Source organism: Anolis sagrei, chromosome 9 (genome assembly GCF_037176765.1).
Source record: "Anolis sagrei isolate rAnoSag1 chromosome 9, rAnoSag1.mat, whole genome shotgun sequence".
NCBI classification, from domain to species: Eukaryota; Metazoa; Chordata; class Lepidosauria; order Squamata; family Dactyloidae; genus Anolis; species Anolis sagrei.
In genome coordinates this window covers 26,180,314-26,202,982 of record NC_090029.1, presented here as the reverse complement: position 1 = coordinate 26,202,982, position 22,669 = coordinate 26,180,314, and the positions used below count along the sequence as shown (strand labels likewise).

The 22,669-nt window shown below is 42.0% G+C and overlaps 1 protein-coding gene and 1 non-coding gene across 2 annotated transcripts; both read right to left on the bottom strand.

Annotated features, from left to right (window-relative positions):
* Positions 1–208: 208 nt before the first annotated feature.
* On the bottom strand, positions 209–11,649 carry SHF (Src homology 2 domain containing F). The gene is made up of 7 exons (XM_060755335.2): positions 11,206–11,649; positions 8,889–9,021; positions 8,434–8,652; positions 5,586–5,792; positions 3,889–4,018; positions 3,488–3,607; positions 209–2,319 (listed from the first exon to the last, which is right to left on the bottom strand). Exons 1-7 carry the CDS (start codon positions 11,647–11,649, stop codon positions 2,112–2,114), a joined length of 1,461 nt encoding a protein of 486 aa, XP_060611318.2. The 3' UTR covers positions 209–2,111.
* A 4,586-nt stretch (positions 11,650–16,235) lies between these two features.
* On the bottom strand, positions 16,236–16,307 carry TRNAH-GUG (transfer RNA histidin (anticodon GUG)). The gene has a single exon. It is a non-coding gene; the product is annotated as a tRNA-His (tRNA).
* Between the last annotated feature and the right edge of the window lie 6,362 nt (positions 16,308–22,669).

Sequence of the window (22,669 nt, the reverse complement as noted above, 5' to 3'; positions counted from 1 at the left end):
GTGTATGTGTGCATATATTTGTGTATTTATGTGGTTATGCGCCTGTGTTGTAATGTATTTTTTTTTAAAAAAATTGGCTTTTTAAGTCTCTTCTGCTGTGTTTATCAGTGTTTTTATGAATGGGGGTCACCCGTCGGCATGCGAAGTGTATTGTGTCCAAATTTGGTGTCAATTCGCCCAGTGGTTTTTGAGTTATGTTAATCCCACAAACGAACATGACATTTTTATTCATATAGATAGAAGCCAGGAACAAAAGTCTCCCTGACTGGTATGAAACAAAGGCTTCACAACGCATCCTGGGTAAATAGGGAATAATAAAGATCCTGATGCATGCAAAATGCTTTTATCACAGGGACACAGAAAGTTGCCTTTTGCAAAGCCATCTGGCCCTGAAGAAGTCTCTTCCATTGCCTCCTTCCCTGGTCCTCCGGAGAAGATGCCAGGGACTGAACCTGGAACCTTTCGTGGATGATGGGCTCATCTACCTGTCGTCCAGAATTGTCCAGTTGCCAGGAGAGCTGGTTGCAGTCCATTCACACATTCCAGAGAGCTGCCAGGTTTGGGCATATTCAGTAAAGCCACCAGAGATATCACAGTCAGCTACAGGAACCAAGTGTGCCATCCAACAGTGTCTTACGAGGGTTGAATGAAAAGTAATGCCTCCACCTTCGTAACTCCTCAACAGATGTCAGTATTGGTATGTGGCAAGTACTGGCTTGTTCAGTAGACTCTCCTCTACAGTTCTATTTTGGCGGGAAGCCTTAGCATTGAATGGTTGTGTTGTTAAAGTGCAAAGTATGGAACCCTGCGCAGACAATCGGTCAATGCGACTTAAGCAATGTGCAGTCATTGAATTCTTGACTGCAGAAGGTGTCAACCCAAAGGGGATTCATCAGAGAATGCAAACTGTTGATTGTGATTGTGTTGATGTGAGTACTGTGGGTCATTGGGCGAGTAAGTTTAAAGATGTTGAGGTGGGAACATCTAACTAGCGTGACAAACAAAGAGTTGGACATCCTGTGACAACAACCACCGAGTTTCACAAGCAAAATGTTGACAGATTGATTCAGGACAATCGTTGTATCACTCGGAGAGAAATTTCAAGCATAATTAGCATTTCACAAGAATGTGTGGGTCACATTATTGCTTTCCTCAGCTATCGGAAGATCTGTGCACGATGGGTTGCGGAAACAAGAGTGTCGACTTCTTCTGTGACGGCTTCAGAAAATTTGTTCATCATTGGCAGAAATGTTTCCCAATTGTCTGGTGATTATGCCGAAAAGTGAATATTTGTAGTTAAAGAGCACATTCTAAGGATTATTTCCACGATTGATTTATTAAAATATTCCTATCCAAACCCAAGTAATGAAGGTGGAGGCATTACTTTTCATTCAACCCTCGTAAATCCACAGACTTGCCAAAATGAAAAATCCCATTGCCATTGCAATCTGCTCACAGAAAACTCTGAGGATCTTCCTAGCTGGGCATATGTTGCACCAAATGGCAGTCTGGCAAGAGAGAGAATATAGTTGAAATATAGTTAGGAGCACATTTCTGAAATCAGGCAGAGTTTCGGCAACTTGGCTGCTTCCTCTCTCTTGATCAAATGCATCAACAATGAGGCACACTTCTCTTGTTATTCTGTACACAGAAAGGATGATATGTTGGGCAATGGAGTGTAGTTTTTTTTCCAATTGGAAAATTCCAGTTTGAATAAATAAATGTCCATTCTGATGCGACATTGGATTATGTCAACATTCAAGCCTGCGGACACCGCAGCCAATAAGCAGAACCAGGGAGGATTCTGTGACACATTCACGGTGCCAAATAAATACATCATCTCCAGTCTGAGTATTGATCCTTCTCATCGCAATAGGTGAATAGGCCAACTAAACGGGAGTCCAGCATGCAAAGTATCAATGCAAATACATCACAAGGCAGAAAGGTTCTTGTATCCGGAGTCCCAGATTTGTCCCGTTTTAATTGGCTACGACGTCCAACCATAACCTTCCTTAGATTCCTCTTCTCCCAACCACTGCAGCCAACTGTAGTCCAGAAGTCCCACTCCTGCTTGGTCCCAGTACACACCAGTTTGTGGTTCTCCTCCAAAATCACTGCTCAGCCGCAAGGCAACTGGAAGGCTGTGTGGTGACTGGATAGAGCAAGGACATATGCTCTGCCCCTTGGATGGGCAACTTGTGACTGGCGTAGTGGTGGATGATTTCCGGAACGTTGTCGAAGGGAGGGCTGTGCTGGCCCAGGACGAACTTGTTGTCGTCCGTCGGCAAGAGCTTCATGTGGAGGAAGCCCTGGCTGCTCCTAAAGGAAGGAATGTCAGAAAAAAATTACAAAATTAACTAGATATTTTTAATTACAAAAATATGAGTCAAGCACTGAAAGGGTTAAATGGATGCAATGACTCAGCCAAAGCTACAATATATATGAGGGTTGTAAAGGCTTCCTCTTCGTTGTCTGATATTCACTCTAGTATGCTGCCACCATCTGTGAGGTACTAGGCTATGCTGCCACCAATTAATAAGGGTGCCCAAACACGAATCAAGGAACATGAAAAGCACTGCAGACTACTTCAACCAGAGAAATCAGTCATAGAAGAGCACCTGATGAACCAACCTGGACACAGCATATTATTTGAGAACACAGAAATGGTGGACCACTCTCACAACCACCATGTCAGGCAACACAGAGAAGCCATTGAAATCCACAAACATGTGGACAATTTCAACAGAAAGGGGGAAACCATGAAGATGAACAAAATCTGGCTACCAGTATTTAAAAACTCTAAAATTACAACAGAAAAACAACAAAGAGGAAATAAACATTGACATCTAATTACCTCTCAACAAAAGTTTGCTCTAGGAACTGCCAGGCCATCAAATGCTAATCAAGGGGGTCAGTTGAAACATCTGGCTACCAGTATTAAAAAAAACTCTAAAATTACAACAAGTTTGCTCTAGGCACTGTCAAGCCATTATATGCTAATCAAGGTGGTCAGTTGAAACATTCACACCTAGCTCAAGCAGACAAGAGTCCTTTGTCCTACCCTGATCATTCCACAGATATATAAACCCTTTTTCCTGGTTCCAACAGACCTCACTACCTCTGAGGATGCTTGCCATAGATGTAGGCGAAACATCAGGAGAGAATGCCTCTAAACCATGGCCATATAGCCCGAAAAAAACTACAACAACCTAATAAGGGTTTCCTATTTAGTTTAGCAATGGATTCCCCTATTTTCAAATAGATTCACTGCTACCACTTTGTAGTGCTTCTTTTGGTGTGTAGCGGGGTTTTCCCCCCCTTGAAATAATACCCTGAGACTTGAGTTACTAAAATAAGAACAAGTTTTTTTGGAGTATGGAAGGGTCTTAATGGTTTCAGAGTTCTCTTCTCCTGAGGTATAAAGCTTCACGAGTTACAGTTTCGACAAATCTTAATATAACTTTAGGATGTCTTTTACTTCACTCACTTGAGGGAGAGGGAGAAGGCGTCATGGCTGCTCTCGCTGTTCCTCACAAGGTAGCTGGCTTCTCTGCAAAGCCGCAGGAGCCCTTCGGCATCAACCCGGCTCAAGGTCCCATGGTACCACCTGCAGAAGAAGGAGGAGGAGATCAATCAGTCCTACTTCTGTGGTGCTGCTTCACCGTCAACTAGAGAAGCAGTCTATGAAAACGGAGCTAATAATATGTAAGCGGCATGCGTCCGCATCCTAGGGAAGCATGTGGCCCATCATTTTAAGCCCCCGAACTGCTTCTAACACCGCTTCCCTCGCCTATTAATTGGCTCCCACCACTCCTCCTCCAAAAAGAACACAGCGGGAATGGGGAACTGGGTTGCATGCCATTGCAGCTCCTTGGAGAGCCTACTCACGCCTGGCTCTCCAGCGGCAAAGCGGGGTTGACGCGCTCCCCAAAAGCCAGCCCATGCTCCACGCTCGACCAACACGCACTGCCAGTCTTCTCCATGCAAGTTGGCAGCAGGTTCGTCAGTGCTGCTTGGCCTTGGGTGGAGAAACATGGAGGGTCATGAGATGAACATCAGAAAGGGAAGAAGACATTTTGGAAGGGCCTTCAAGAGCTATAATAATTTGCGAGGCAGGTCAACAAGACAAGGCACAAGAAACTTGGAGCTTGAAATTGTAGTAAGGAGAAGTGGAGTCAATTAGTAAATAAAGAGCAACACCCAAAAACAGGGGAATTCCAGACCAGAAACAATCAGAGCCAGCTAATAACCTCCCAACAAAGGATTCCCCCGGGCAGTAAGAAGCCAGACCTTGAAACTGCTAGGTCATTACATGCTAATGAGAAGGGGGGAGGGGGTACAGTTACCATCTTGTCTCCTGTGCTTTAATAATGATATAATATAATATATTGTATATACATATAATATTTATAATATTATAATGTAATACAATACTAATAATAATACAATACTATAATTACATATTGTATATTACATGTAATATCACTAATAATGTTGCAATATAATGGTGTAGTACAATATAGTAATATATAATACGGTTATTATATATTTATTTACGGCATATAAATGTCGCAAATAAATAAATAATCAAGGCGGCCAATTGCAACCTCTGAATCAGCCAGGCCTTGAAGCTGCAAGGCTTTGCAATGCTAATCAAGATGATTCATTGCAACATTAACACCTGCCTCCAACAGAGAAGAGTTCTTTCTTCCTGTGAGTTTTCCAGGCTGTATGGCCATGTTCCAGAAGCATTCTCTTCTGATGTTTCGCCTGCATCTATGGCAGGCATTCTCAGAGGTTGTGAGGTCTGTTGGAAACAAGGCAAGTGAGGTTTATATATCTGGGGAATGTCCAGGGTGGGAGAAAGAACTCTTGTATGTTGGAGGCAAATGTGAATGTTGCAATTAATCACCTTGATTAGCATTGCAAAGCCTTGCAGCTTCAATGCCTGGCTGATTCAGAGGTTATGAGAATGCCTGCCATAGATGTAGACGAAACATCAGGAGAGAATGCTTCTGGAGCATGGCCATACAGCCTGGAAAACTCACAGCAACCCAGGAAATAAACACTTTCAAACCAGGAACGGAACATTTTCCAAATTTGTTACTTAGCGTTTTCAAATCTGCAAAAGTTAAGCCTGCCAAAGTAGCAGCCAATAATGAAAGAATCAAGGCAGTGACATCTCCGGCCCATCCCCTGTTCAGATATCATCCAGCACTCCAATACCTTAAATCAAGAAATAGTTTTCTAAGATCTACAGAGACACTCGCAGGAACACCTCAGCAAGCGAGAGTCCAAAAAGTGGCAGGCCCAAACCCAGAACCTCAGTCAATGGTTGATACCAAATGAGAGACTCCCTCCTGGGCACACAGAAAACTGCCAAGTTTGCAAAATACCCTTGGTTGCAAAATACCCTTGGTTCGCTCCAGATACAATAAATAAATAAATTTAGACTCCAGATCGATGCAACCCCCACCCTACCCCCCTCTAGTAATTTCTCATTCCTTGTCTAGACGGTCTGATTGTCTGAGTGGTTATAATATCAACATTCCCATTTAGAAACCCTGTGGCTTAAGGATACCCACCGCCGGACTCGAAGGAATTAGACGTGGCTGCAGCATCGGGGGAACTGGGACTGGCGTTCTGGAGGTTTGGCGGAGTGCTTGCAGACTGGCATCGGGTGCGAATGTTCTGAGGGGCAAGGGATCCCTCCACCTCCGAGTGGTTTGTATTGCTGTCCAGCTGTCCAACTGGGGGCGGCCATGGCAACTCCTGGTTCCCTTCGATCTCAACTGGATGAACCATTTGGAGAGAAAGGAAACACTTCTGGAGGGAATTCTGATTGCATAGTTTCAAAGCTTTGAGAAGTTTTCTGTCTGGGCCACAGCTCCTAGAACAAGCATGGGACAACTTGGGCCCTCCAGGTGTTTTGGACTCCCACAATTCCCAACAGCATCAGGTCCTTTCCTTTTCCCCCTCAGGGAAGATATAGTATAGCTCTCTTACAAAATGGTGCTTGGGAATCTTGGCGATGTATTTACGCTGCAGAATGAATCTAGTTTGATACCACTTTAACTGCCATGGCTCAATGCTTTGGAAACCTAGGAGAAGCCAATTCACAATTCTATGAATCTCTAGGTCCTCCGCTATAATTCTGTGGATCTCTAGGTTCTCCACTACAATTCTGTGAATCTTTAGGTCCTCCTCTACAGTTCTATGAATCTCTAGGTCCTCCACTACAATTCTATGAATCTCTAGGGTCATACACTACAATTCTTAGAATCTCTAGGTCTTCCACTACAATTCTATGAATTTCTAGTCCTCCACTCCAATTCTATGCATCTTTAGGTCCTCCGCTACAATTCTCTGAATCTCTAGGTGCTCCACTACAAGTCTATGAATCTCTAGGTCCTCCGCTACAATTCTATGAATCTCTAGGTCCTCCGCTACAATTCTATGAATCTCTAGGTCCTCCGCTACAATTCTCTGAATCTCTAGGTGCTCCGCTACAATTCTATGAATCTCTAGGTCCTCCGCTACAATTCTATGAATCTCTAGGTCCTCCGCTACAATTCTATAAATCTCTAGGGTCATACATTACAATTCTTGGAATCTCTAGGTCCTCCGCTACAATTTTATGAATCTCTAGATCCTCTGCTACAGTTCTATGAATCTCAAGGTCTTCCACTACAATTCTATGAATTTCTAGCCCTCCACTACAATTCTATGAATCTCTAGGGTCATACACTACAATTCTTGGAATCTCTAGGTCTTCCACTACAATTCTATGAATTTCTAGCCCTCCACTACAATTCTATGAATCTCTAGGGTCATACACTACAATTCTTGGAATCTCTAGGTCTTCCACTACAATTCTATGAATTTCTAGTCCTCCACTACAATTCTATGCATCTTTAGGTCCTCCGCTACAATTCTCTGAATCTCTAGGTGCTCCACTACAAGTCTATGAATCTCTAGGTCCTCCGCTACAATTCTATGAATCTCTAGGTCCTCCGCTACGATTCTATGAATCTCTAGGTCCTCCGCTACAATTCTATAAATCTCTAGGGTCATACATTACAATTCTTGGAATCTCTAGGTCCTCCGCTACAATTTTATGAATCTCTAGATCCTCTGCTACAGTTCTATGAATCTCAAGGTCTTCCACTACAATTCTATGAATTTCTAGTCCTCCACTACAATTCTATGAATCTCTAGGGTCATACACTACAATTCTTGGAATCTCTAGGTCTTCCACTACAATTCTATGAATTTTCTAGGTCCTGCACTACAATTCTATACATCTTTAGGTCCTCCGCTACGATTCTATGAATCTCTAGGTCCTCTGCTACAATTCTATGAAGCTCTAGGGTCATACACTACAATTCTATGAATCTCTAGGTCCTCCGCTACGATTCTATGAATCTCTAGGTCCTTCGCTACAATTCTATGAATCCCTAGGGTCATATACTACAATTCTTGGAATCTCTAGGTCTTCCACTACAATTCTATGAATTTCTAGTACTCCACTACAATTCTATGAATCTCTAGGTCCTCCGCTACGATTGTATGAATCTTTAGGTCTTCCACTACAATTCTATGAATCTCTAGGTTCTCCACAATTCTATTAATCTCTAGGCCGTCCGCTAAAATTCTATGAATCCCTAGTCCCTCCGCTACAATGAATATCTAGTCCTCCACTACAATTCTATCAATCTCTAGGTCCTCCACTACGATTCTATGAATCTCTAGGTCCTCCGCTACAATTCTATGAATCTCTAGGTCCTCCACTACAATTCTATGAATCTCTAGGTCCTCTGCTATAATTCTATGAATCTCTAGGTCCTCTGCTACAATTCTATGAATCTCTAGGTCCTCCGCTACAATTCTATGAATCTCTAGGTCCTCCGCTACAATTCTATGAATCTCTGGGTCCTCCACTACAATTCTGTGAATCTCTAGGTCCTCCACTACAATTCTATGAATTTCTAGGGTCATACACTACAATTCTTGGAATCTCTAGGTCTTCCACTACGATTCTATGAATTTCTAGTCCTCCACTACAATTCTACGAATCTCTAGGTCCTCTGCTACGATTCTATGAATCTTTAGGTCTTCCACTACAATTCTATGAATATCTAGTCCTCCACTACAATTCTTTGAATCTCTAGGTCCTCCACTACAAGTCTATGAATCTCTAGGTCCGCCACCATAATTCTATTAATCTCTAGGTCCTCCACTACAACTCTATGCATCTCTAGGTCAGCTTAAGTGGCTGAGGGGGAGAAGGAAGGGGCCTGAGGCTATTAAAAATGGTGGGAGTTGAAGTCCAAAACACTTGGAGGGCTGAAATTTCCCCGTGCCTGTAAGAATCTCATTCTTTCCCTCCTTCCTCCTACTCCAAACTACCTTTTGCACCCTTTTGTGACTGACCGGCAAAGACTCTGGAGATCCGCTCCTTCTTCCACTCCCAAGGCTGATCGTATTCCTCTGGCGGCCGCTCGTCGTCTTCTGGAAGCCACGAATATCGGCATGGGGCACCAGGCAATGGGCCTGGGTCTGTGCCGTTCTCAGATGGTTCGTAAGGAACATCGTACAAGTGCAAAGGCTTCGGAGAGGCAAGCCCATCCTTGGAGCCTTTCTTCTGGATCTCTGGAACCAAATAAATAAATAAATCCTATGATGATGATGGTGATGTTTATTTTTTAATATCCCACTTGGATTCATTCTGGCCTTGAATTTGGGGACCTTTACGCATTTCAACTAGCTGTTAGGAATTGTGGGAGCTGAAGTCCAAAACACTTGGAGGGCCAAAGTTTGCCTATGCCTGGTATAGATGCACCGTAAGAGTTCATCCCCACAAACGGAGGGTCAAACAAAGCGCTTACCGGCTAGCAACCGCTGCGCTTCATAGGGCTCCATGTAGCCTTCGCTTCTGGCCCTTTCCTGCTCCCCTTTTGGACTGGTTCCGGCCTCTTGCCGGGTGTCGAAGGGATCTGCATAGTCATCCAAGATCAACATCTGAAAGTTTGGCAGAAGAACAGGAGGGTCAAAAAAGTAAAGGTTTCCCCTTGACATTAAATCTAGTCGTGTCCGACCCTGGGAGATGGTGCTCATCTCCATTTCTAACCCAAAGAGCCGGCATTGTCCGTAAATGCCTCCAAGGTCATGTGGCCAGCATGGAGTGCCATTACCTTCCCACTGGAGTGGTACTTCTTACTCACATTAGCATGTTTTCAAACCACTAGGTTGGCAGAAGCTGGGGCTAACAGCAGGAACTCATCTCGCTCCCCGGATTCAAACTTCCTACTGGTGGGAGTGACAGTCCACAAAGGCACCCCTTCATTGACTTTGGGGATTATCGATAATTGGGCGTGACAGTCCAAAAAAGCACCCCCCTCATTGGCTTTGGGGACTATCAATACCAGAGGGTGTCTATTATTGTTGTTGTGTTTATTATCTTTGTTTACATCCTGCTTTTTCTCTAAACAAGGAGTCTCAATGCGGCTCCCATTAGAAAGCATCCCAATCCCATCATCCACAGACACACTATTATTATTATTATTATTGTGTTTATTATGTTTGTTTACATCCTGCTTTTTCTTTAAATAGAGAGACTCAATGTGGCTCCCATTAGAAAGCATCCCAATCCCATCATCCCTATAATAATAATAATAACAATCCCCAGCCACCCTATTATTATTATTATTATTATTATTATTAGTGTTTCTTATGTTTGTTTACATCCTGCTTTTTCTCTAAATAAGGAGTCTCAAAGTGGCTCCCATTAGAAAGCATCCCAATCCCATCATCCCCAGCTGCTCTATTATTATTATTATTATTATTATTATTGTGTTTATTGTGTTTCTTATGTTTGTTTACATTGTTTTTTCTCTAAATAAGGAGTCTCAATGTGGCTCACATTAGAAAGCATCCCAATCCCATCATCCCCAGCTGCTCTATTATTATTATTATTATTATTATTATTATTGTGTTTCTTATGTTTGTTTACATTGTTTTTTCTCTAAATAAGGAGTCTCAATGTGGCTCACATTAGAAAGCATCCCAATCCCATCATCCCCAGCTGCTCTATTATTATTATTATTGTGTTTATTGTGTTTCTTATGTTTGTTTACATTGTTTTTTCTCTAAATAAGGAGTCTCAAAGTGGCTCCCATTAGAAAGCATCCCAATCCCATCATCCCCAGCTGCTCTATTATTATTATTATTATTATTATTATTATTGTGTTTATTGTGTTTCTTATGTTTGTTTACATTGTTTTTCTCTAAATAAGGAGTCTCAATGTGGCTCACATTAGAAAGCATCCCAATACCATCATCCCTATAATAATAATAATCTCCATAATAATAATAATCCCCAGCCACTCTATTATTATTATTAATATTATTATTATTATTATTGTGTTTATTATGTTTGTTTACATCCTGCTCTTTCTCTAAATAAGGAGACTCAATATTGTTGTGTTTATTATGTTTGTTTACATCCTGTTTTTTCTCTAAATATGGATTCTCAATGTGGTTCCCATTAGAAAGCATTCCAATCCCATTATCCCCAGCCATTCTATTATTATTGTGTTTATTATGTTTGTTTACATCCTGCTTTTTCTTTAAATAAAGAGACTCAATGTGGCTCACATCAGAAAGCATCCCAATCCCATCATCCTTATAATAATCATAACAACAATAATCCCCATAATAATAATAACAATCCCCAGCCACCCTATTTATTATTATTATTATCATTATTATTATTATTATCATTGTGTTTATTATGTTTGTTTACATCTTGCTTTTTCTCCCAATAAGGAGTCTCAATGTAGCTTACTTTAGAAAGCATCCCAATCCATCATCCCAATAATAATAATAATCCCCAGCCACTCTATTATTATTATTATCATTATTATTATTGTGTTTATTATGTTTGTTTACATCCTGCTTTTTCTCTAAATAAACAGTCTCAATGTGGCTCCCATTAGAAAGCATCCCAATCCCATCATCCCCAGCCTCTTGCTAAGGGAGGCCCTCTATCCCAGAATATCAAGGCAGGAAATCCCGCATTGTCTGTGTGGACTCTGAGATAACCCGCTTCAAAGCAGATACCGTGGGATTTTCTGCCTCAATGCTGGCTGTGTGGGAGAAGGGACCCGGAGACGAAACCCGAACCCTTCCCCAAGAGGCAGGCACCTTCCTCTGGCTGGGCCGGGAGGAGAAGGCATCCGAGGCCGCCATTGCTTGCGCCTCCACCCGGATCAGGCGCCTCCTGGGGGAGCGGCAGCGGCGCCCTTGGCTGGCCGGCAGACCGGGGCGCGGCGGTGGTTGTGGCGGGAGAGCGGCGCCCGGCTCGCCTTTCCCTTCGGCCGCGTAGGGGTCCTCGAAGTCCCGCTCCCTCTGGAGCCGATAGGCGGCCACCAGGTCCGGCTGAGAGCCCTTCGCCTCCGCTTCCTCCTCCCCGCCTTCCTCGCTCTCCTCCTCCTCGGGGCCGGGCTGCTTGTAATCGGGCTCCGGCGGCGGCGGCTTTCGGAAGAGGAGCCGGTCCCGGAACCAGCGCGCCATGCTCCCGGCCCAAGCCCACGACGAGGGGAGTGGCCGGAGACGCCGCCGCCGCCGCTTTCGGCCGGCCCCGCCCATGCCTCCCAAGCCACGCCCCCTCCCCGACACGCGTCTCTGCCTCTCCCCAGCGCCGTCACGTGTGAACGCGCCCCCTCACAGGCCACTCTCCAAGCCCCCCACTGCTTTTTTTTTTGCGCGTCGCTATCATACCTTTTTCTCTCGTGAGAGAGAAAAGCGGAATATAAATAAAGACTTGTATTATTGTTGTTGTTGTTGTTTGTATCTCTGCCTATGAGCCCACCAGGACCCTGAGATCTTCTGGGGAGTCCCTGCTCTCTATCCCGCCAGCTTCACAGGCGTGGCTGGCGGGGACGAGGGACAGGGCCTTCTCTGTGGTGGCCCCTCGGCTGTGGAACGCCCTTCCCACGGAGGTTAGATCAGCCCCTTCGCTAATGGTGTTTCGAAGAAAATTAAAAACTTGGCTGTTTGAACGAGCATTCGGATAAACAGCGCAATGAATATGATGAATATAGGAACGGAATTATGGACGATGGATTGGATTACGATTCTAGTTACGAGATGTTATGGGCCTGTTATTGATGTATTATTATTGTGTGTACTATGCTTTTAATGATTTTAAATTGTATATTGTTTGATTGATTTTTTACCCTTGTTGTAAACCGCGTTGAGTCGCCTGTTGGGCTGAGAAACTGCGGTATACAAGTAAAGTAAAGTAAAGTAAATAAATAAATAATATTATTATTTTACTGACACTTGTATTATTATTATTATTATTATTATTATTATAAACACAACAAGACAGCAAAGCCTAGAGAAGACAATGATGCTGGGGAAAGTGGAAGGCAAAAGGAAGAGGGGCCAACCAAGGAAGAGGGGCCGAGGAGACCACAGCAGACAAAATCACTCTGCTTGTTGTGTTTCCAATAATAATAATAATAATAATAATAATAATAATGCATATAACAATAATTATAATTATTCTCTCCCATGAGAGAGAAAAGGGGGACATAAATAAAGACTTGTATTATTATTGTTGTTTGTATTATTATTTTACTGGCATCATTTGTATTACTGTTATTATTATTATTTGAAACACAACAAGATGAGACCACAGCAAAAAAAAAAATCACTCTGCTTGTTGTGTTTCAAATAATAATAATACAAATTATTATTATTATTATTATTATTTCTACCATGAGAGAGAAAAGGGAGATATAAATAAAGATTTGTACTATTGTTGTTGTTGTTTGTATTATTATTATACTGGCACCATTTGTATTATTGTTGTTATTATTATTTGAAACACAACAAGATGAGACCACAGCAGACAAAATCACTCTGCTTGTTGTGTTTCAAATAATAATAATAATACATATAATAATACATATTATTATTATTATTATTATTATTATTATTATTATTATTATTCTCTCCTGTGAGAGACGAAAGCGGAATATAAATAAAGACTTGTATTATTATTATTACATTATTAATATTATCGGTACTGGAGGTGAACGGCGAATCCGATGCTCTAAAGATCAACACACCATAGGAACCTGGAATGTAAGATCTAAGAGCCAGGGCAAATTGGATGTTGTTATTGGCGAGATGTCAAGACTAAAGATAGACATTCTGGGGGTCAGCGAACTGAAATGGACTGGAATGGGCCACTTCACATCAGATGACCACCAGATCTACTACTGCGGACAAGAGGAACATCGAGGGAAATGCGAAAGACTGCTCAAACTTCCATACAGTGGCCCTTATTTCTCATGCCAGGAAGGGAATGCTCAAGATCCCGCAAGGAAGACTCCAGCAAGACATGGAGCGAGAGTTGCCAGATGTTCAAGCTGGGTTCAGAAAAGGCAGAGGAACCAGCAGAGACGGCCCTAGGTAATTTTCAACAGTAAGCAAACAGTATTTTGCCCCCCCCCCCCCCCGCAACCAATCATTCATATATATTTTCTGTTTGTCGTAGGAGTTCTGTGTGCCATATTTGGTTCAATTCCATCATTGGTGGAGTTCAGAATGCTCTTTGATTGTAGGTGAACCATGCATCCCAGTAACTACACTTGCCGCATTTGCTCCCTTGCCTGGCCCACTTTGGCTCTGCTCACGCACCCGGTGGCCGGGTGGAGCAGGAACGAGAGGGGCTAGGCAAGGCTCAAGGGCCCAGCCCCTTTGGGAAGAGGATCACCCGGCAGTGAGGCAAGAAAGCTGAGGCTCCCCCCGGACTGCTAGAGCTGTTGTGAGCTGAGGGGGTGCTCCTCAAGTGGCAGTCGAGGGGCATTTACAGAGGCACCCCTGCGCCCCTGGCAAAAAAAAGTGTTCTGCGACCGCTTACTTCGCGTAATGGACAAGCCGCCCCTGGGAACCAGAGACCAGATTGCCAATATCCAGATGCTGGATAATGGAGAAAGGCAGGGAGTTTCAGAAAAACATCTATTTCTGCTTCATTGACTATTCCAAAGCCTTTGACTGTGTGGATCATAATAAATTGTGGCAAGCTCTTAGTGGGATGGGCATCCCAAGCCCTCTTCCCTCTCTCCTGAGGAATCTGTACAAGGACCAAGGAGCAACAGTCAGAACTGACCACGGAACAACAGACTGGTTCAAGATTGGGAAAGGCGTACGGCAAGGCTGCATACTCTCCCCCAACCTTTTTAACTTGTATGCAGAACACATCATGCGTGGATGTGCGGGGCTGGATGAATGCAAAGCTGGGGTGAAAATTGCTGGAAGAAACATTAACAACATCGGATATGCAGATGACACCACTCTGATGGCCGAAAGCGAGGAGGAGCTGAGGAGCCTTCTCATCAAGGTGAAAGAAGAAAGCGCAAAAGCCGGGTTGCAGCTAGACATCAAAAAAACCAAGATTATGGCAACAAGAATGATTGACAACTGGAAAATAGAGGGAGAAAACGTGGAGGCCGTGACAGATTTTGTATTTCTAGGCGCAAAGATTACTGCAGATGCAGACTGTGGCCAGGAAATCAGAAGACGCTTCCTTCTTGGGCGGAGAGTAATGTCCAGTCTCAATAAAATCGTAAAGAGTAGAGACATCAGACTGGCAACCAAGATCCATTGCCTAGTCAAAGCCATGGTCTTCCCTGTAGTCACCTACGGATGTGAGAGCTGGACCTTAGGGAAGGCTGAGCGAAGGAAGATCGATGCTTTTGAGCTGTGGTGTTGGAGGAAAATGCTGAGAGTGCCTTGGACTGCGAGAAGATCCAACCAGTCCATCCTCCAGGAAATAAAGCCCGACTGCTCACTGGAGGGAAGGAGACTAGAGACAAAGTTGAAGTACTTTGGCCACATCATGAGGAGACAGGAAAGCCTAGAGAAGACAATGATGCTGGGGAAAGTGGAAGGCAAAAGGAAGAAGGGCCGACCAAGGAAGAGGGGCCGAGGAGACCACAGCAGACAAAATCACTCTGCTTGTTGTGTTTCAAATAGTAATAATAATAATAATACATATAACAATAATAATTATTATTTTCTCCCGTGAGAGAGAAAAGCGGAATATAAATAAAGGCTTGTATTATTGTTGTTATTATTATTATTATTATTATTATTATTTGTATTATTATTTTACTGACACCATTTGTATTATTGTTATTATTATTACAACACAACAAGATGAGACCACAGCAGACAAAATCACTCTGCTTGTTGTGTTTATAATAAATAAACACAATAATAATAATAATAATAAATCTTTATTTATATCCTACTTTTCTCTCTTACGGGAGAGAATTATTATTATTATTTGTATAACAATAATAATAATAATAATATAAAGTGTGTCTACATTATAAAGTTAACGCAGTTTGATACTGCTTTGACCGCTACATCTAAATGCAATGGAATATTGAGAAAAAAGGTCCTTCATGTTCTCCCACCCAACTAAAACGCTCAGGATTCCATAACACTGAGGCATGGCAGTTCCAAGTGGGGCCAAACTGCGTTGAATCTACAGTGTAGACGCACTCTAAATCCCTCCCAATCCTTTTAGGCCTCTGCAGCTCTTCATTTGTAGTTGGCTTTGGCTCATTTACCCTTTCTGATGAAAAATAATTGACAAATATAAGCCATTGAGGCATGGCAGTTCCAAGTGGGACCAAACCGTGTTAAATCTACAGTGTAGATGTACACTAAATCCCTCCCAATTCTTTTAGGCTTCTGCAGCTTTTCATTTGTGGTTAGATTGGCCTAACTTACCCTTTTTGATGAAAAATAATTGACAAATATAAGCTTTTGAGGCATGTCAGTTCCAAGTGGGACCAAACCGCATTAAATCTACAGTGTAGACACACTCTAAATACCTCCCAATTCTTTTAGGTCTCTGCAGCTCTTCATTTGTGATTAGTTTGGCCTAATTTACCCTTTTTGATTGACGAAAAATAATTGATAAATATAAGCAATGGATGTATACACAAAACAAATACAAAAAAGCAATTCCTGCAGCACAATCAGGATTAACTTGGCAAAATGGCTTCCCAAACAACCATGCCTGCTCCAAACGCTGTGTTTTTAATCTTGGAGACGTATTAAGCTTTATTTTTGTCTTTTAAGATGGGATATTGGAAAATATTTCCATTTAGTGAAATTACAAAACCAAAAAAAATTAAGCCTCCATCTGCCGTGACTCGGATTCGAACCGAGGTTGCTGCGGCCACAACGCAGAGTACTAACCACTATACGATCACGGCGAGCTACCGGGGCTGTTGGAGAACGGCGTGGCAGCTGCCTTCTTGATTATTGTAGTCGCTGACGTCAGCCTCCCCCGTGAGGCCATTGGTTCAGCTCTCTCTTTCTCCGCCCCCGCAGAGCCCAGCTGGGTTCCCGAGTTGCGCATGCGCACTTGCTTGACTTCTAGCTGCCATATGGTGTGAGTGTTGGATGCTGTCGTAATTGGCAGAAGTAAAGCGCATACAAAAAACCGTCGTAATTACAGAATGTAATGAGCACTCAAAAATTCATTGTCTCCGTTTCCCTTCGTCTCTATACTTTTTATATTCAAAAATATTGATGTAAATATATATATCAGGACACTACCCAACCCTGGGTTGCTGTGCTCTCCTGACGTTTCGCCCACATCTATGCTAGGCATCCTCAAAGTTTGTGAGGTCTGTGGGAAACTAGGCAAGTGAGGTTTATATAACTGTGGAATGATGTCCAAGATGGAAGAAAGAACTCTTTATCTGTTGGAGGCAAGTGTGAATGTTGCAATTAGTCACCTTGATTAGCATTTAATGGCCTTGCAGCTTCAAAGCCTGGCTGCTTCTTAGAATCACAGAGAAAGAACTCTTTTGTCTGTTGGAGGCAAGTGTGAATGTTGCAATTAGTCACCTTGATTAGCATTTAATGGCCTTGCAGCTTCAAAGCCTGGCTGCTTCTTAGAATCATAGAGAAAGAACTCTTTTGTCTGTTGGAGGCAAGTGTGAATGTTGCAATTAGTCACCTTGATTAGCATTTAATGGCCTTGCAGCTTCAAAGCCTGACTGCTTCTTAGAATCACAGAGAAATAACTCTTGTCTGTTGGAAGCAAGTGTGAATGTTGCATTTAGTCACATTGATTAACATTTAATGGCCTTGCAGCTTCAAAGCCTGGCTGCTTCTTAGAATCACAGAGAAAGAACTTTGGTCTGTTGGAGGCAAGTGTGAAGATTGCAATTAGTCACCTTGATTAGCATTTAATGGCCTTGCAACTTCAAAGCCTGGCTGCTTCTTAGAATCACAGAGAAAGAACTCTTGTCTGTTGGAGGCAAGTATGAATGTTGCAATTGGCCACCTTGATTAGCATTTAATGGCCTTGCAGCTTTGAAGTCTGGCTGCTTCCTGCCGGGGGGAATTCCTTGTTGGGAGGTGTTTGGTGGCTCTGATTGATTCTTGTCTGGGATTCCTCTGTTGTTTGAGTGTTCCACTTTATTTACTGTCCTGCTTTTAGAGTTTTTTAAATACTGGTAGCCAGATTTTGTTTATTTTAATGGTTTTTACCCAATCCCATCATACTTTTTGTTATGCTCTATTCCTAGAGCAAAATTTGCTTATATATTAAATTCCAGATGACCTATTTCTGCTGAATCTCAAATACATTTTATTACCAGTTCAAATATAAGATATATATTCAAGTTGTCTTATGGTTTAAGCTACTTTTTTAATGATGCAGACTGTACATGCGATTCATAACTTAATCTTTAACGACATTTATTCAAGAATACAGTTTCCACATTCCCCTATATTGTCAGGACTTCTGAGGATTGTAATTCAAAATATAATTTTCATAGGACACAGCTTACTTCTGGCTAAAGAGGACTGGAAATTGAAGGAAAATTTTCTATCTATATAAATAAAAATGTAATGTTCGTTTGTGGGATTAACAGAACTCAAAAACCAGTGGGCGAATTGACACCAAATTTGGACAAAATACACCTAACAATCCAATGTATGTCCTTCACTCAATTTTTTTTATTTTGTCATTTGGGAGTTGTAGTTCTTGGTATTTATAGTTCACCTACAATCAAAGAGCATTCTGAACACCAATGATGGAACTGAGCTAAAGGTGACACACAATACTCTCATGAGCAACAGAAAACACTAGAAGGGTTTGATGGGCATTGACCTTAAGTCTGGGAGTTGTAGTTCACCGACATCCAGAGAGCACTGTGGACTCAAACAATGATGGATCTGTTCCAGACTTGGCACAAGCACTTAATACACCCAAGTAGGAACACAGATGAAGTATGGGGGAAATAGACCTTGACATTTTGGTGTTGTAGTAACTGGGATTCACAGTTCACCTACAATCAAAGAGCATTCTGAACCACACAAATGACAGAATCGAGGCACACTTCCCACACAGAACCCCTATGACCAACAGAAAATACTTAAGGCCATCCAATCCAACTCCCTTCATCAGGGCAAGAAAATGTAATCAAAGTTCTCCTGATAAAGAGCCATCCAGCCATAGATAGAGATAGATAGATAGACAGACAGACAGACAGACAGATAGATGATAGATAGATGATAGATGATAGATAGATAGATAGATAGATAGATATGATTCACACACAGAGAGATATATAGTATCATAGATTTGAAAGGGACCCTTAAAGAAGGACAATATCTTGCATGTTCCAGGGTGGGCAAACCAGACAATCTCCACATCAACACTGACATAGAAACAACAAGGAATACTGTTTACCCAGAAGCATATAGAAATTACATATATTAGAAACCAATACTTTCTCATGACTTTATTTTCCAGATCTACAGACTGGGCCACAGCAACGCGTGGCAGGGGATGGCTAGTTATTAATAATATTATTGTAATACAATATAATATTAATAATAATACAATAGAATATATATAATTATAATAATAATAATAATAGTGCAATATAATACTGATATGTTGAATATGATACTACTGATAATATATAATAATAATATAATATTAATAATAATACAATAGAATATATATAGTTATAATAATAATGATAGTGCAATATAATACTGATATGTTGAATATGATACTACTGATAATATATAATAATAATATAATATTAATAATAATACAATAGAATATATATAGTTATAATAATAATGATAGTGCAATATAATACTGATATGTTGCATATGATACTACTGATAATATATAATAATATATAATTGATAATGGGCAAACTTTGGCCCTCCAGGTGTTCTGGACTTCAACTCCCACAATTCTGAACCCGAAGTTGCCCATGCCTTGTCTATGGTCAATGGACAACAGATGGTATGTCTTGTTTTTCATAGCTCTATGGTGTGGTTGCAGAGCGCAGGCGCGCTGAGGTTCCTACATGCGCTTTAACTCCGCCCCCTCACATGCCACACAAACTACTGATATAGCTCTATAGAGAGTGACGCCTTGAAGGCCCCAGAGCGCATGCGCGGTTTTAACCCCGCCCCTTTGTGCTTAACCCCGCCCCTTTCCTTGAAGGGTGCTGTCAATCACTTGAATTTGAAAGCCAGGCGACGGTTGAGGGGGCAAACCGTTAGTTCCTTCGAAGCTTGAGGAGGGAAGAAGCCTTGCTCTCCTTTGGTTGTCTTTAGGACACAAGAACATTGATTATATTCTAATATTCCAATAGAGACCACAAATAGAATATATTATAACATACAATACAATATAATACACATATAATGCGCTATTTAGACACTTTCCAGGCATAGAAACAATGGGGGAAAACCCTGTGGTAAATGTTTTTCCTCACTCCTCACAATAGAATATCAAAAAATGATATAAGGAGGCTGTAAAACTGTTACATTCAGTCTTCATTTGATCTAATTTAGCTTTTAATTACTGTTATTTCACTATCCATACCAAGTCAATGCAAAGTCTCTGGTACGCTATAGTATTTGATGTATTAGGCCTGGGCAAAGTTGGGCCTTTCCTTCAGGCATTTTGGACTCCAACTCCCACAATTCCTAACAGCCTCAGGCCCCTTCCTTTTCCCCCTCAGCCGCTTAAGTGGCTGAGGGGGAAAAGGAAGGGGCCTGAGGCTGTTAGGAATTGTGGGAGTTGGAGTCCAAAACGCCTGAAGGAAAGGCCCAACTTTGCCCTTGTCTGGAATATATAGTACCAGACCTGTTTTTAATAGTAACTCAAGCAACCAGATACTACTGTGTAGTTATATATAGTTGTAACTTAGTTGCACTATAGAAGCATATAGTTGTGTAGTTTGGGAAGTTTTATGTATCCAAATTGCCTAATTCTGTATTTTGTGTGTGTGTGTGTGTTTTGAATATGTTGTCAAAGCATCGTTACATTAACAACATGCTTTCAGAAAACTGGCCTAATAGAAAATAACCTCCGTGATTTTGTGTAGTCATTTAATATACCATCTATATAAATAAAAATGTAATGTATTGTCGAAGGCTTTCATGGCTGGAATCACTAGGTTCTTGTGGGTTTTTTCGGGCTATAGAGCCATGTTCTAGAGGCATTTCTCCTGACGTTTCGCCTGGCAAGCATCCTCTGAGGTAGTGAGGTGACTACCTCTGAGGATGCTTGCCATAGATGCAGGCGAAACGTCAGGAGAAATGCCTCTAGAACATGGCTCTATAGCCCGAAAAAACCCACAAGAACCTAAAAATGTAATGTTTGTTTGCGGGATTAATTATGTAATATGTTAGGTTGTTAACTGTTTTTACACTGTAGCATTGAATTTTTGCTGTTCTTATTTGTTGTGAACCGCTGTGAGTCGCCTTCAGACTGAGAACAGCGGTATATAAGTAAAGTAAAGTAAAGTAAATAAATAAATAATTAACATTACTCAAAAACCACTAGGATGTCTTGTCGAAGGCTTTCATGGCCGGAATCACGGGGTTGTTGTAGGTTTTTTCGGGCTATATGGCCATGTTCTAGAGGCATTCTCTCCTGACGTTTCGCCTGCATCTATGGCAAGCATCCTCGGAGGTAGTGAGGTCTGTTGGAACTAGGAAAATGGGTTTATATATCTGTGGAAAGACCAGGGTGGGACAAAGGAGCTACTGGAGCTAGGTGTGAATGTTTCAACTGACCACCTTGATTAGCATTTGATAGCCTGGCAGTGCTTGGAGCAATATTTTGTTGAGAGGTGATTAGCTGTCCCTGATTGTTTTCCCTCTGCTGTTTTGCTGTTTTAATTTTAGAGTTGAAGATTAACAAAATCTGACTACCAGTGACACTATTTCCTGTGCTGGTCAATGACTGAAATAAATATTTTGAATTTGAATTTGGACTACCAGTATTAAAAAAAACCTCTAAAATTAAAACAGCGAAAGGTGGAGAAGGAAGGAAGGAAGAGAAAGTGGAAGGAAAAGCAAAGGGGGGAGGAAAGAAAGAGATAGAGAAGGAAGGAAGGAGAGAAAGTGGAAGGGAAAGAAAAGGGGGAAGGAAAAAACGAGGTAGAAAAGGAAGAAAGGGGAGAAAGAAGGAAAGGGAGAGAGAAGGAAGGAGGGAAAGAAAAGAGAAAGCGGGAGAGAAGGAAAGAAAGAGAAGGAAGGATGAAAGCAAAACGCGAAGGAGGGAAGGAAAGAGGTAGAGAAGGAAGAAAGGAGAGAAAGTGGAAGGAAAAGAAAAGGGGGAAGGAAAGAAATGTAGAGAAGGAAGGAAGGAGAGAAAGTAGAAGGAAAAGAAAAGGGGGAAGGAAAGAAAGAGGTGGGGAAGGAAGAAAGGAGAGAAAGTGGAAGGAAAAGAAAAGAGGGAAGGAAGGAAGGAAGGAAGGAAGGAAGGAAGGAAGGAAGGAAGGAAGGAAGGAAGGAAGGAGAGAAGGAAAGGAAAAGAAGGAAGGAAGGAGGGAGGGAGGGAGCGAAGGAAGGAGGGAAAGAGGGAGGGAAGATTGGCCACAGTAAAGCGTAGCGGGTACAGCTAGTTTAAAATAAACAATAAGCCAATGATACTTGTTTCTTTGTAGAAGAGTAGCTGAAATGTATTGTTCATAAAAATATCAGCCAATGTTACAATATAGCCACCCATGTACTCTGTCAGATGTAGAGAATGTTGATCTCCATCAATATTTTATGTGAGTTGCTGTGAGTTTTCCGGGCTATCTGGACATGGTCCAGAAGCATTCTCTTCTGACATTTCACCCACAGGTTAAACCCCTGAGCCAGCAGGACTGAAGACCGACAGGTCACAGGTTCGAATCCGGGGAAAGGCAGATGAGCTCCCTCTATCAGCTCCAGCTCCTCATGCGGGGACATGAGAGAAGCCTCCCACAAGGATGATAAAAACATCAATTCATCCAGGCGTCCCCTGGGAAACGTCCTTGCAGACGACCAATTCTCTCACACCAGAAGCAAATTGCAGTTTCTCAAGTCGCTCCTGACACGACAGAAACAACAACAACCCACATCTATGGGAGGAATCCTCAGAGGTTGTGATGTCTGCTGGAAAATGTTGTTGTTGTTCATTCATTCAGTCGTTTCCAACTCTTCGTGACTTCATGGACCAGTCCACGCCAGAACTCCCTGTCGGTCGTCACCACCCCCAGCTCCTTCAAGGTCAATCCAGTCACTTCAAGGATCCCATCCATCCCTCCATCTT